At 46.4% G+C, this 14,685-nt stretch overlaps 1 protein-coding gene across 1 annotated transcript in view; it reads left to right on the forward strand.

Annotated features, from left to right (window-relative positions):
* Positions 1–12,664, forward strand: part of nrg2b (neuregulin 2b) — a gene marked incomplete at both ends in the record, with an annotated part of 20,905 nt that extends 8,241 nt beyond the window's left edge. The window contains 11 exons of the mRNA XM_083685945.1: positions 1–42; positions 378–514; positions 1,220–1,340; positions 4,704–4,762; positions 6,440–6,463; positions 8,275–8,377; positions 8,572–8,695; positions 9,156–9,283; positions 9,597–9,818; positions 10,454–10,637; positions 12,200–12,664. The exon at positions 1–42 is cut by the window's left edge and continues 121 nt beyond it. Of these exons, the coding sequence (XP_083542071.1) occupies positions 1–42; positions 378–514; positions 1,220–1,340; positions 4,704–4,762; positions 6,440–6,463; positions 8,275–8,377; positions 8,572–8,695; positions 9,156–9,283; positions 9,597–9,818; positions 10,454–10,637; positions 12,200–12,664 (1,609 nt within the window). The remainder of the gene's footprint in view (positions 43–377; positions 515–1,219; positions 1,341–4,703; positions 4,763–6,439; positions 6,464–8,274; positions 8,378–8,571; positions 8,696–9,155; positions 9,284–9,596; positions 9,819–10,453; positions 10,638–12,199) is intronic.
* Between the last annotated feature and the right edge of the window lie 2,021 nt (positions 12,665–14,685).

Genomic DNA, 14,685 nt, shown 5'->3' on the forward strand with positions numbered 1-14,685 from the left:
AGAGCTCCAGAGGGGCAAAGACCTCAAAATCAAGACTAACAAGTGAGTCTCTGAGTGCTACTACTCATCTCAAGCATCAGACACTTTAAAAACAACAAGATGTCTCAAATATAAGGACAGTTGTTTATCAAGAACCATTCACCATTCACCATTCAACATTCACGTCGTAAACAAACAAGTCCAAAATCTCTCAATACAATATGAAGTTCTCTACCTCCTTCCCTCCTCTTTCTTTCTCCCTCTCTCTCTCTCTCTATATATATATATATATATATCTTTCCATCCTTCTTCCTCTATCTGTCCTTCTGTATTTTTCTTTTCCATCTTTCTCTCTCTTTCTCTCTCTCTCTCCCCCTCTGTTTCTCTCTCTCTTGAAGGAAAAACTCCAAGGTCCAGATCAGCCGAGTCAGGCTGGAGGATTCTGGGAACTACACATGTGTGGTTGAGAACACATTGGGCCAGGAGAACTCTACGAGCAGTATCAGTGTGCAGAGCCGTGAGTCCATCATCACCAGTAGGACAGTCTATGGGTGCTCAATTCTAAATCAGCCCCTAGACCCTACCCCCTACCTACTACCTCCTAGACCCTACCCCCTACCTACTACTTCCTAGACCCTACCCTGTAGCTACTTTTCCTTAGACCCTACCCCCTAGCTACTACCTCCTAGGCCATACCCCCTAGCTACTTCCTCCTAGACCCTACCCCCTAGACCCTACCCCCTAGCTACTACCTCCTAGACCATACCCTCTAGCTACTACCTCCTAGACCCTACCCCCTAGACCCTACCCCCTAGACCCTATCCCCTAGACCTACCCCCTAGCTACTACCTCCTAGACCCTACCCCCTAGCTACGTCCTCCTAGACCCTACCCCCTAGCTACTACCTCCTAGACCCTACCACCTAGCTACTACCCCCTAACCACGTATGCAAATCTAAACAGATTGGATATAGGCAATATGAAAACATTTGTATCCATCTTTCCTATCAGTAATGAAGTTGTAAGTTGGAGCGATTACTATCTTGCTTTCACTCAACCAATCCTTTCCTTTACACAGGAGTGGCTGCGGGGTAGGAGCTATTGGCTAGGGGCCCATTTTGAATCCACCGTATGTCTCAATGGTCTTATAGTCACTCCCTCTTTTACATAGTGACCACCACTCTCTCTCTCTCTCTCCCTCTCTTCCATAGTGACCTCTCCTCTCTCCCTCGCTTCCTTAGTGACCACCACTCTGTCTCCGGGGTCGAGCCACGCGCGGCGCTGCAACGAGACAGAGAAGGCGTACTGCGTCAACGGTGGCGACTGTTACTTCATACACGGTATAAACCAGCTCTCATGCAAGTAAGTGAGTGGCCTCTCCCTCCTGCTCTCCCCCTGTGCGGCTTCAGTGTTGCTGTGTGTTTACCCTGTGTTCTACACTGTTCAACCTCGACTGCCCAGTAAAACCCCTTTCCATGCCTCAGACTGTGGTGTCATCATGTAACCCTGTTGTTGAGTATTTGGTTTGACAATAGAACGCCTGATGTCAATGACCTTTGAACTTCAGTGATTCAGTGTAACTATGTTCTTGATGAAAGTCCTCTCACCTCTCTTTTCGTCGTCCCCTCTACTTACACTTCTATCCATCCCCCTATATCTCTAGTCTGTCCGCTTCTTGTTATCCGAATGTCTTTATCTCTTTCCTCTTCTCTTTCTCCCTCTCCTTCTCTCTCCTGCTCTCTCTGACATATCTGCAGCTCCTTCTCAGGGGATGTTGTGATTCTCTCGTTTGGATCATTTGTTACAAACAGAGAAAGGATGTGACTGTCGCTAGAATCGCTGCATGCTGGACAATGGATGACTTTGAATTCCCCACGATGTGTTTGAGAAGGTGGAATGTACACGTGTTTAGGCCCCCCCCCCCGCAGACAAGATAAAAGATTAGTGTGTTTTCTCACCAACCTACATGACTATAACAATCATACATGACTATAACAATCATACATGACTATAACAATCATACATGACTATAACAGTCTTACATGACTATAACAATCTTACATGACTATAACAAGCAGCATAGCTTAAGCTAGGCCAATGTGGCAAAGCGAGCGCTGCACACAATGGTCAAGGAACCCACCTTTCCTAACTCCCATGTTAGCGGCCCATATTTGAGCCAGCTTCTGAGCAAGCGCATTGATTGGTTCTCACATACTTTGTATTTGCAAACCCGCTCCTTTCATTGGAGTGAAAAGTGATGGGCCGGTTTTTAAAACAAATATACATCATGGTTCGTTCAATTAAAAAAGATACAAGATAAAAGATACAGGGGTTACACCAATCAGCGTAGGGCACAGACCCTTCATTATCAACTCACCGTGCCGACAACGTCACAGGGCCTCCCTAGACTCTGAAGTCAGATCATGTCAGTACTACGGACTTTGAGTCACGCTTTAGCAAGATATATAACAAAACGATCTTGCAAAAATATCTAAAGTCTACTATCTACTATCTATAAAATCACCCAAACTTCTAGAATTGTTGCAGGGCTGCTGAGTTTGCTGGTACTGTGAGGGCAAAGAGCTTTTCACCCAGGTGAATAACAAGCATCACAGACAATCCAGACACAGTCTCGAGCCATCCGTACCAGACAATGCAAATGCAAATCTCCTGGGGACGGTCTTCTACAGACAGAGACTGTCCCAACAAATCACGAGTTAGGGTAGGGGTGGGGTTTAGAATGGCATGGAGGAATCAGAGGAGGAGGCTCAGGAATAACGACAGCCAAATTTCATGCACGTGCACGTCCCTCCCAATTGCTGAGCAGGCGCTTATCGAGGAGCATATGTCATTTGTGGGAGGCAACACGTCAGAGACCAGTCCCGGTACAACACCCCTATTGATGCCTTGTTCCCACATCTGACTGAGACAGACATGCGAATAAAAGATGAGCAGGACGACCCTCTGGGCTCGTGTGGGGAGCTGGCTGACACCTTCTCCTATTACTGAACGCTCTGTCAGACTGTGGGAGACCGGTGTCAGCCAGTCCAGGGTGGTGTATCCTGTCATGTCGCTGGTGAATTAGGGGTTTTAGGAGACATACTGTATACTGTCTCCTGTTCTTTATTCAAGTCGAAGACTTTTGTGCCGGGGGACGTTCTGAGTTATGCTGAGTCGTCTTTCTATTGTCTATTGTCTCTTTGGAGCATGTGGCTCAGGTCTGCACTGAATGGTTAGAATTGACCCATTGCCAGGCTATTGTACTGTATAGCATGCTAGGCTAAAGAATAGCAGCATTCAACCCCTTAGGAGATATTGGATAGACAGAACAAACAAGAGAATGAGACGGAGGGAGGGATGACCACTTGTGTAGAAGACGGTTGCTGTTCTTCCTCCCTCAGCTGGATCTCAGGGCCAAAAGAGAGAGGGGGGGACAGAGTGAAATAGAGAGGGAGAGGGAGAGGGGGGGGGGGGGAGAGAAGGGCTCTGTTGGCATGGGCCTGCTGCCTCTAGTCTCTCCCATCCACTCCCTTCCTCTCTCCCTCTATCTCTCTCTTTCTCTCTCTCTCTCTCTCTCTCTCTCTCTCTCTCTCTCTCTCTCTCTCTGCTCTCGCTCTATTTATAACTCCATGGGAAATTGCTGAGTAGGCTCTTCCGAAGGGAGGGGTTTTTGCTTTAATTGATTCAAAATGCACAGTGAAGTTGTCTCTTTGGTTTGAGAGTGAAAAAAGATATCTGTACAGTTTCATGCACGATCTGACTACGCTGACCCTCAAAGATTGAGCTAAAAGTTGTTTTAGAACGTCAGTTCATTTAGAGGTTTTAGAGTGCATTATGCTGCCTGGATATCGAAAACCACATTTTCATTGTTGTTCAGTATTTATAGTGGTATTGACGCTGTAGTTATTACTGACGTAGTGTAGTTATTACTATGTAGTTACAATGTGGATATGAAGGATATGAACGTCTTGCAGTGCTGTGGGTTGACCCTACTGTGTTCCCCACATCATCCACCCTCCCTCTCATAGGTGTATCTCAAGATTTCTCAGCTAAGGGTACTTGTCGGCTAAAGCCTTTGAGGTTATTATTACCGGTATTCATGCCCAAGCTGTACTAGCACATTGGTGGAAATTAACCCGGCAAAGAGTTTAGTCTGGGGGTGGAGTCGGGGGTTGTTTCTTTTGATGCTTGTAGCTCCTCCTCCTCCTCCTCCTCCCGCAGGTCATCCCCCAGCTGTCACATGGCCTGCTGACTGCGACAAGGTCATAGTGATGATGTCACAGCGATGATGTCACAGCATCGGTGTCATCTATCTCTCTGTGCCTCTGTCACATACTGTAGGTTGTGCTCTGTTTCTAATTCCATGTTCTCTCTGCTCTCTTGTGTCTCTCCCTCCCCCCTCCCTCCTTCCCTCCCTCCCTACCTCCCTCCCTCTCTTTTCTTTCTCTCCCCCTCCCCTTATATGCACCCTCCTATCCTTCCTCCCCTGTTCTTTCCCCTCTATCCTTCCCTCCTCCCCCCTCCCTCGTTCCCTCCCATCCTCCCTCCCTCCTTACCTTCCTCCCTCCCTCCCTGCTTCCCTCCATCCTCTCTCCCTTCTCCCTCCCTCCTTCCCTTCCACCCTCCCTCCCTCACCCCTCCTTTCCCTCCCTCCCTCCCTCCCTCCTTCCCTTCTTCCCTCCCTCCCTCCCTCCCTCCCTCTGTGGCTTGTTTCCCCCCCATCAGGTGTCCAAATGACTATACAGGTGATCGCTGTCAAAACTCCGTCATGGCCGGTTTCTACAGTATGTTCATCTCCTCCCGTCTGTCTCCTCATTGGGACACTGCATGCCGTGCCGGAGGGGGACCTGTGTGTGTGTGTGTGTGTGTGCGTGTGTGTGTGTGTGTGTGTGCGCGTATGCGTGCGTGTGTGTGTGCGTGTGCGCGCATGTGGGTGTGTTGGTGCGCGCGCATGCGTGTGTGTTTCTGTGTGCATGCATGCCTATGTGTCCATCCCTTACTGTGTCCATCCCTTACTGTCACCCTCCTATGTCACACTCGTCTCCTGTCCCTGGAGCAGGCCTTGCATAGAGGGACTGAACCAGTAGACGTCTCCCCCCCTGTTAACAGACAGAGGTGCATGTAGAGAAACAGAGAAAAGAGTTCATAACACATAGATTTGTATGCATGCCCCCCCTAATCCTATGCTATAGACAGTATGCTGTAGAAAATGTGTCCCAACATCAGTATAGGGTGCAGCTGATGTATGAAGCTTGGTCGGCTTGATGCAACGTTTGATGCCAGGACATGAGCAATCCGACGAGGCGCAGAGTGCCTCTAATTCCGCCGAATACCGCGTTATTATTTTGATAATCCATTTTCATAATGTTTCTTCTGGACACCAGATCCGATATGTTATAATCATGTTATAATCATGAACTGCTTAGTTTGGTTTGCCCCATTAGTGTCCTGTTCACCATGCTTAGATAGCCTGTGTCTGTATGAATGTTTTGTTTTTTTGTGACGCAAACAATAGGGCCTATTGAGCTGGTTCGATCAAAAGCAGGCCCCTGATGATTCGTCACAGCCAACATTTCTAATTGGATAAGATTAGACTGTAGCCAATGGAAACCTTAAAGCACAATATGGCCATAGATACAGTTGGTTACGCCTACTTGTAACCTGTATGAAAATATCAGTGAAGGACTTTTCACACCCTGGTGGCCAGCCCAGCATGGTTGGGCTCTGTAGTGTGAATCAGGCTTGATAGAACGTGTCACTGTAAGGCCCCCCTTTCTCTATTACAAGTGAAGGTGAGCAGTAATGACTTACAGGATAGGGAGCCCAGTGATCATATTTGATCTAAATTTCAGACGAGAGATGTTAGATACTAGATAGAACGATAGAAGTTGATAGTGTGACAGTGATTTAATTAGATCCAAAATCGACGCAATTAGAAATGGTCGTTTATCTGTCGACCCACAAAGCCGCTCCCATTTCTGTGCCAACCCCATCAACGATACTGTGTTTTTATGTTGGAAAGTAACACACTGCTTTTTTATCTTTTCTTTTTTTTCTTTCTTTTTTTTCTTTTTTTTTTCTTCTTTTGTCCAAAAATCGTTTATCCCAGAAATGAGGTCTAGTAAATATGGCAGTAAGTGAAGTGGCTGTCTTTGTCTTTGTCTCTTGTCTCTGCATGCCTCCCTGCCTGCCTCCCCTCTCTCTCTTTCTTGTTAATTTCTCTCTTTTCTTTTTTTTTCTTTTCGTTTCTGGGGGTCACAGAGCTGCGGCTGTCTGCGTTGTCTGTCTGTTACTGGACGTGACACTTGCCCATCACGATGATGTCATCTATAGAGAGATTTCCATATTAGTACTATCTAACTAACATGATATGGTTCAGTATAATGTTCCAATGTGAACGATCACTATCTGAAACCTGTTTTTCCCTTTCTTTTCATTGTGTCAACTTTCTGCGTTGGCAGAGCATCTTGGAATTGAATTTATGGGTATGAAACTATTATTCATTTTGATGTATTACGTTTTTTAAGGTTGCCAAGATCCTCTCACAGTCACACATTATTATGCCATCTCCTTAATATCAATAACTCAATCTTTTGATCTGTCACTTGCCCACTAACCTGGTCCAAAGACATATACTCCTTCTGCATGCATTCTAGCCTCTTCTCTTCGCCACAAAAGCGATATCTTTGAACACACAGCACTCAGCACTGCTATTATATATAGAGAGGGAGCAAAGCAAAATAAACGCAGATGAGAGAAAGAAAGACAATTCAGACACGATGTAGGAGTCATTCATTTGGCTGATATTCGTTAGACAGTGACAGTGACACAAACTGGACAGAAACCTCTGCTGTTGAAGCCATGTTAGAATGATTCCATATCGTTTACATACATACATACTGTATCGTGTCATTGTGTAGCCAATTACACTCACCCATAGGAAAAGCTACCATAGGAACAGCCAACCAGCTGTCTTAGGTCTTGCAGACCCTTGATTGGCGGTTCTAAAAGAGGCTCCTGTAAGAGAGATAGTGGCTGAGTGCTGGTCGCTCTATTGTAACGGTGAGACACAGCCAGACACTCTCGCCCGTTCCCTATCAGACATCCGTGACACACATACAATGCCAGGCTAAGGCTCTGGAAGACTTGACAGGCCCCTCACTACTCTTTAACACTAATCCCACCCCCATCCCCCTCACCCCCGCCACCCACTCTAACCCCCCCCCCCCCCCCCCCCAGCCCTTAGCCCCAGCCCCCTTCCCCCACTGTCTGGCTGTTTCCCCACCTCCTCCTCCTCCTCGTCCTCCATCCTCTTTTTTGTCCTTTCTTTCGTTCCTTCCTCTCCCCCCATGTTCTGTTTGTTTTTCCCTCTGTCATTGTGCCTTATCTGCTGACAAAGAATGTTCAGCCACAACGAGCTGTCTCATTGGCTTATTTGGACTGGAAAATGCCATCCGAACACCTGCAAGGGAGGTATTCACAAAGCTTTACCATAACAGTCTAGTCACGCTATATACTCCAACGAGAGAAACCTCACTGATAAAACCTTGCTAAAGCAAAATAACAAATTAGCATCTATGTTAAAAGCGATGTTATCTTATGAGGATGGGGTTATACCTGTACATATATATAGAACCTTCATTTAGACGTCTATCAGATGAATTTGGCTAATGGTGAGTCTTATGAATATCCCCAAACCCATTGTGATGTTTATGCTCTTTAAAAAAAGCTTTTTTTCTTATGATTCTCATCTTTTTGATTCCATCATACAGGCATGTTGTTGAGATCCCTAGGACTCCTCTGACATACATCATACATGGACATTGTGATACATTGATTTATGCATGTAGGGAAAGAACTGGAAGGGTACAGATCAACCCAATAGTATAACATGTACACTAAGGTTGATGCCTAGTGTCTTTTGATGCCTAGTGTCTTTCAGCATGATATGGATATGAACAATATAGTAGGCTATTGCCCTGAAACAGTAGCCTGTTTCGTGACTGGCCAATTGTTCATCTAAAACTAAGTGGTACCAACGGTTAGAGTTTGTTTTTGTCAATGTTAAGGACGACTACAATTCTTTCCAGGTAGTAGGAGTGATGGGGTAGTGGGGTTGGTAACTTTGACGAAGCTCAGTTCTAGTATGGCAGAGTATGGGGGGACAGAGGAGGGCTTGAGTTGGTGTGTGGTAGCTTTAAGTGGAGTAGCGCTCATACGTGTGTTTGTGTGTGTCTGTGTATGTGTGTGTGTGTGTGTGTGTGTGTGTGTGTGTGTGTGTGTTGTTTGTTCACAGAGGCAGAGGAGCTGTACCAGCGGCGGGTGCTGACCATCACGGGCATCTGCGTGGCACTGCTGGTAGTGGGCATCGTCTGTGTGGTGGCATACTGCAAAACCAAGTATGTGTGTGTGTGTGTCCGGTGTGTGTGCATGTGCGTGTGTGAGTTTGTGTGCGTGTGTGCATACGTACATGCATGTGAGGGTGTCTGCACATACATTTTTGAAGCCTGACAGCTGATAAACATATCTCGAATTACTATCCAACATAACATTCCTTTTGTGTGTGTGTGTGTGTGTGCATGCGTGTGTACAGGAAGCAGAGGAAGAAGATGAACAGCCATCTGAACCAGAACCAATGTGTGGAGCAGCCCAACCGCATGCTGGCTAATGGGCCCAACCACCCAGGACCTGGCCCAGAGGAAATCCCCATGGTGGACGTGAGTCACTGCAGCAGCCTCACAATAGAGTCGAGAGAGTAGAGGCTGGTGGAGGTAGAAATCGGAGGGCTCATTGTAACAAATTGTAACACACATGTTTGATACCATTCCTCATTCCATTCATTATGCATTAAAATGAGCACATGTAAATCCAGACAGAAAATATAAAGTACAATCGACACTAGACAATACACACCCATAAGCCAATAAGTGTAAAACCACAAAAAGTGCAGTGCCATATTACCATAAAAACACTAATGTGTGTTGTGCCCTATTTGGGGAAAAAGGACCTGCCCTTCAATAAGTCTGTGCACATCCCTGGCTAGGCTATTGAAACATTGCCGTAGTATATTGAACCTTTACTTAGCCAGAGGTAATTTAGAACAAATTCTCGTAACCGGTTATCAATTATCAACACCACAGATCTCTCTCACCCGGCCTGTCTCTCTCTCCTTTACAGTACATATCTAAGAATGTTCCGACCACAGAGTGTGTGGTACGTCATGGAGTCGAAGGAGCAGGCAACTACGCAGGCAGCAGAATGTCCACCAGGTCCCACCACTCCTCCACAGCCTCGCACGCCTCCAGGTATGGTGGTTACACACGCAAACACTCTCACTCACACAGACGCACACGCACACGCATGCACACACAGACACACAAACACACACACACACACACACACACACACACACACACACGCACACTGTATTTACACACAAAAATGAAAAATGTAACATCATATATGGGATTTAGACATTTCACCGAACCCTCTTTATTGCTCCCTCTCTCCCTCTCCCTCTCCCTCAATCCCTTTCTCCCTTTCTGCCTCTCCGTACCTCCTTCTCTCCCTCTTTCCCCCTCTCCCTCCCACCCTCTCTCCCACTCCCCCTCCCTGTAGACACGAAGAGAGAACGTGGAGCATGGAGCGGACGGAGAGCATGAACTCAGACTGCCAGTCGGGGGCTCTGTCCTCGTCAGTGGGCACCAGTAAATGCAGCAGCCCGGCGTGTATGGAGGCACGGGCACGGCGCGCTGCCCACTGGGGCTGCTCTGAGACAGGCCACAGTCTGCAGTACGGAGACTCCTATGACTCTCTGAGAGACTCACCACACAGTGACAGGTACAGTAGGGGGGACATCTCTCTCTCTCTCTCTCTCTCTCTCTCTCTCTCTCTCTCTCTCTCTCTCTCTCTCTCTCTCTCTCTCTCTGTGTCTCTGTCTCTGTCTCTCTCTGTCACTCAGACACACACACACACAGACACACACACATCTTTATGTCTGTAGGGGCTGAGGTTGTATGGGGTATGTACAGACAAGGGTTCAGGGAGACATTAAGCTTGGGTGTCACCTGTTTGGGTGTCACCTGTTTAGCTTACATTACTTGGTTTAAATCTTATCATTATGGTAGCATGATCAAGAGTCACTTATTGGATTACTGCTAATAGGTGACTGGTTCCAAATGTACCTGGTGTAGGTGATTTGGAACCACCCTCTGTGATGAGGTAGGCCTGCTTGCAACTTCTAAGCCCTTGGTATAATGGTTTACTGAATGTCTGTGGCATCCATGCAAGAGGTGCCTGGTTCAATCCCCACCAGGTACACATATACAGATATACACATCTACTGTAAGGAACACAAACAGAACCTGATCAAATGTGGTTTCTCTGTGTGTTTGCTTTTTTGCTTATGTGTGTGTGTGTGTGTGTGTGTGTGTGTGTGTGTGTGTGTGTGTGTGTGTGTGTGTGTGTGCCCACAGGTACGTGTCAGCGTTGACCACGCCAGCCCGCCTGTCTCCAGTGGAGTTCCACTACCCCCCGCTGCCCCCCCAGGTGCCCACCTTCCACATCACCACCCCCAACACGGGCCACGCCCTCTCCCTACCGCCCGCCCCCGCCACTTACCACCGCGAGGATGACCAGCCCCTGCTGCGCTGCCCACAGGTGCCCTCACACTCACGCATGTACTGTATGCACATGCACACTCTCTCTCACATACACACACACACACACACACACACACACACACACACACACTCACTCACTCACTCACTCATGTACTGTATATACACACACACACACACACACACACACACATACACACAAATACACACTCACACATGTACTGTATGCACATACACACACACACACACACACACACACACTCACTCAGCACACTCTCTCTCACATACACACACACACTCACTCACGTACTGTAAGCGCACACACACACACACACACACACACACACACACACACACACACACACACACACACACACACACACACACTCACTCACTCACGTAATGTATGCACACCCATACACACAAATACACACTCACACATGTACTGTATGCACACACACACACACACACACACACACACACACACACTGCAATCTGCTGAGAGACAAAAATACATGGATCCATAGATCTGTCAGACCTCCTTGGTTAGACAGAAAAAAATGAAGGTATAATATTCTGATATGACATAATTTTCAAGTAGCTACTTTGAGATTCTTGAGCTACAACAGACACTTTGCCTCCCTGGATTAACTAACCAAACTCAACTCATCGGCAAGTCCGATCGTTTGGTTGCAAGTGGCCCTAAATATTTTGATGGATTTGATTGATTGACACCCAGGACACTCAAGTCCAGTCAACAGTACTGTGAGGAAGTAGAAAATATGATGAAGCCAGTGGAGGCTGGTGGAGGTAGAAATTGGAGGATGGGCTCATTGTAATGCATGGAATGGAATGAGGAATGGTATCACATGTTTGATACCATTCCTCATTCCAATCCCTCTCAGCAGCTGAGGCTATATGACACAAAGTGGTTGTCAGATATCAGATTTAATTCACAAATTGACAGCTACATGATATAACGTAGGCTATTGCCCTACAACTCCATAAATGAGGACAATTCACCGCAATGAAGTAGGCCAAGGCCAAAGTTATGGGCAACGGAGAACGTGGGTTGATTTTCAATACTGTTTTTATTTCCAATGACTGAGAAAATAAAAATGGAATCGTAAATCATTATCATGATCATCTTGAATTATAATTTGTATTAGATTAAATAGTTGCGAAAATGGATACAGGATTTTCTCCAAATATTATGAAGGGCCCGTTTAGTCTGGTTGAAAAGCAGGTTTAACGTCAGACCTGTTAGAGGATCCACTGGAGGGGGCATGTCGCTGGCAAATGTTTGGGAGCAAAAGGATTATTTAATAAGGAGATGAGCCCCAGGTGTATACTAATTGATGCTCTAGTCGCAAGGGGAATCTTAGTTGCAATTAGGATAATTTATTTCACACCTGTATCTGATTTAACAAGAGACCAGCTTATGGTCATCCTGTTCCGAATTTTGGTTACAATAGACCCTTATTGTAGTGCAATCAGGGTAAACAACAACAATGAAACAACAATAATAACCAGACAACAAATATTCCTACAAGATACATCCTGTCTACATACATACAATATACATCCTGTCTTCCCCTGCAGGATGGACAGCTGTACCGGCAGCCCCGTCGTCCGCGGCGACCCTACCTGGCGGAGAGCACAGGGAGCCTCCCGTCCAGCCCTTACCGTCTCCCTGACGACGAAGCGTACGAGACCACCCAGGAGTACGTCTCCTCCCGCGAGCCAATAAAGAGCCGCCGCCGGCCGCGCCGGAACCGCCTCAACGGACACATCTCCCAGCGTGCAATGGGCCTACGGAACTACAGCTCCCAGAGCTTTAGTCAATCAGAGGAGGAGGAGGAGGAGGATGAGGAAGAGGAGGGTCATGGGGAGAGCACGCCCTTCCTCAGTATGCAGAATATGAACGTAGAGGCATGCCCCGGGTACCGCTCCTCGTCTGGCGCCGACACACGGACTCACCGCGGCCTGAGCCGACCCAGCACGCGCAGCAATGGACAGAGCAGAGGCTCCCAGTCACGCTCCAAACCAGACAACGCACCCCTTTAAGAACCCCTACCCCCCGCCCCACACACACACACACCCCCTATCCCCTCCACCCCAATCCCACCTACAGACAACAGTGGACTAGTGACCTGCACCTAGGAGAAATATTTTTATTTTGTATAACAGACAGATATTCTAAACAAATGAAATATTTATTTTCATTTCAGCAAAAATTGTCTACTAGCTAACAGCAAAGACTTTTTTTATAGGGGAAAAATATTTATATGTAAAGTTTTTGATTTACTGCATTATGAGAGAAAAAAAGAAGAGAATATTACGTGCCAATTTTTTCACGAGTTAGATAATAGAATAATATTGTGGTGCCTTTTGCTGTATGCTGAAGCCGGAGGTCCAGTTGAGTTTTTGTAGCCTTTCTTATACAGACTCCTCATTTTTATAGACCAATCTCCTTCCTTTTACTTTCTTTAATCTTATTTGGGATCTCCCTGTTTGAACTGTGATATGATTCTGTCATCATGCAATATGAATCACTCCTGTGTAAAGGTGTATGTTTACATGAGTAGGATCCACATGTGGTTGTTGTTTCACGGGGACATTTATCACAGGTGCAACAGGATGGTGTCCTGTCCTTGGACAGGAGGTCATGGGCATGGGTTTTGATGAGTCACTCCAACAAACTCACATCAGTCATTCATGTCATCCACTGCCTGTCTTTGTATATTGTTTCCATAGAAACAGAGGATTGCAGTAGTTCAATGGGAAGAGTGATCCAAGGTACCTGTACAGGTGTTCAGGGCGTGTGTGTGTGTGTGTGTGTGTGTGTGTGTGTGTGTGTGTGTGTGTGTGTGTGTGTGCATGTCTGTGTGTAAGTGTGTGTGTGTGTGTGTGTGTGCGTGCGTGCGTGCGTGCGTGCATGTGCGTGTGTGTTTGCGTAAATGCGTGCATGCATGCGTTTGTATGTGCATACTTCATGATGAGTCATAGGTTTGTCACAGAGGAGCCCTGAGAGTCTCCATTTAGCTACGAGAGTGTGGTCTCGTGTTAAACTGACATACTCAACCCACCAATCCTCATGCTGCCAGAAGCTCCATTGCACTGTAAACCTCCTTCCATGAGCAGTCATTGGCCAGGGAGCTGCCAATCCCACCAACTCAACCAATCCAGTCGATCCAGCCTGATATCTGGCCTCCATGGACTGCCCACTCCTGTTCCTATGCCAGCAGCTTCTAGCCGCACTGTGTCTCAGGACTTACGCATCCCATTGAGTAAAAAGACTCCCATCGAACAAGAGCACTCTGCCATGGTCCATAGGCCAGATCCACAGTCCTCCTCCTTGTCTGTCTCATGTGTGAGGATGAATGTGTGAGTTTTAGGAAACTCATGAAACTTGAAAAAAAAAGGTGGGTTTTAGAAATGCCAAAATATGCTGTTACGTGGTTGTGGGTCTCCTGGATGATAGTCTATGACAGAGTGATAAAGACACGGGTTTGTTGTTATGATGATGATGATGATGATGATGATGATGATAGTGATCCTAGTTCATTAGAATGATTGGCATTGGTTTGCTGTGTGTCGACACAGCTTCATTTTTTTAGCAAAGTCTCTCCTATGTTGACTGCAGTGCGCTTGAGTCTGATTGGTTCCTTTTTTTAATCATAGCCAACAGAGGGTATGATGATATATCGATTATTGCATCCTTTTTTGCATTCCTATACCTTTATGAACATAAGTATACCTTTTGCTTGGTCATATTGACTGAATGATCTGATATGTGTCTATCACCGTCTGCCCCCATCCTGAGAATATTATCAGAGGGTATAACATAAAATTATGGCAAATATTACTAATAACAAAACAACCCCTGTCCACTCTGCAATGGGTTTCAGGCACTCCTAAGGATTCACTCCAGAAAATACAGTGAGATTTAAATAGATTGGAGAGCTTCTGGCTCCTCAACCTAAAGGAAAGGATATTGTGTCAAATACATGTCCCAATGAGTTTGTTTCAAATATGAATATCAATTTGCCCTTAAACAGAGGAGCCACAGGAGGTGCATGGATCAC

Source organism: Argentina silus, assembly GCF_951799395.1.
Source record: "Argentina silus genome assembly, chromosome: 15".
Taxonomy (NCBI): Eukaryota; Metazoa; Chordata; class Actinopteri; order Argentiniformes; family Argentinidae; genus Argentina; species Argentina silus.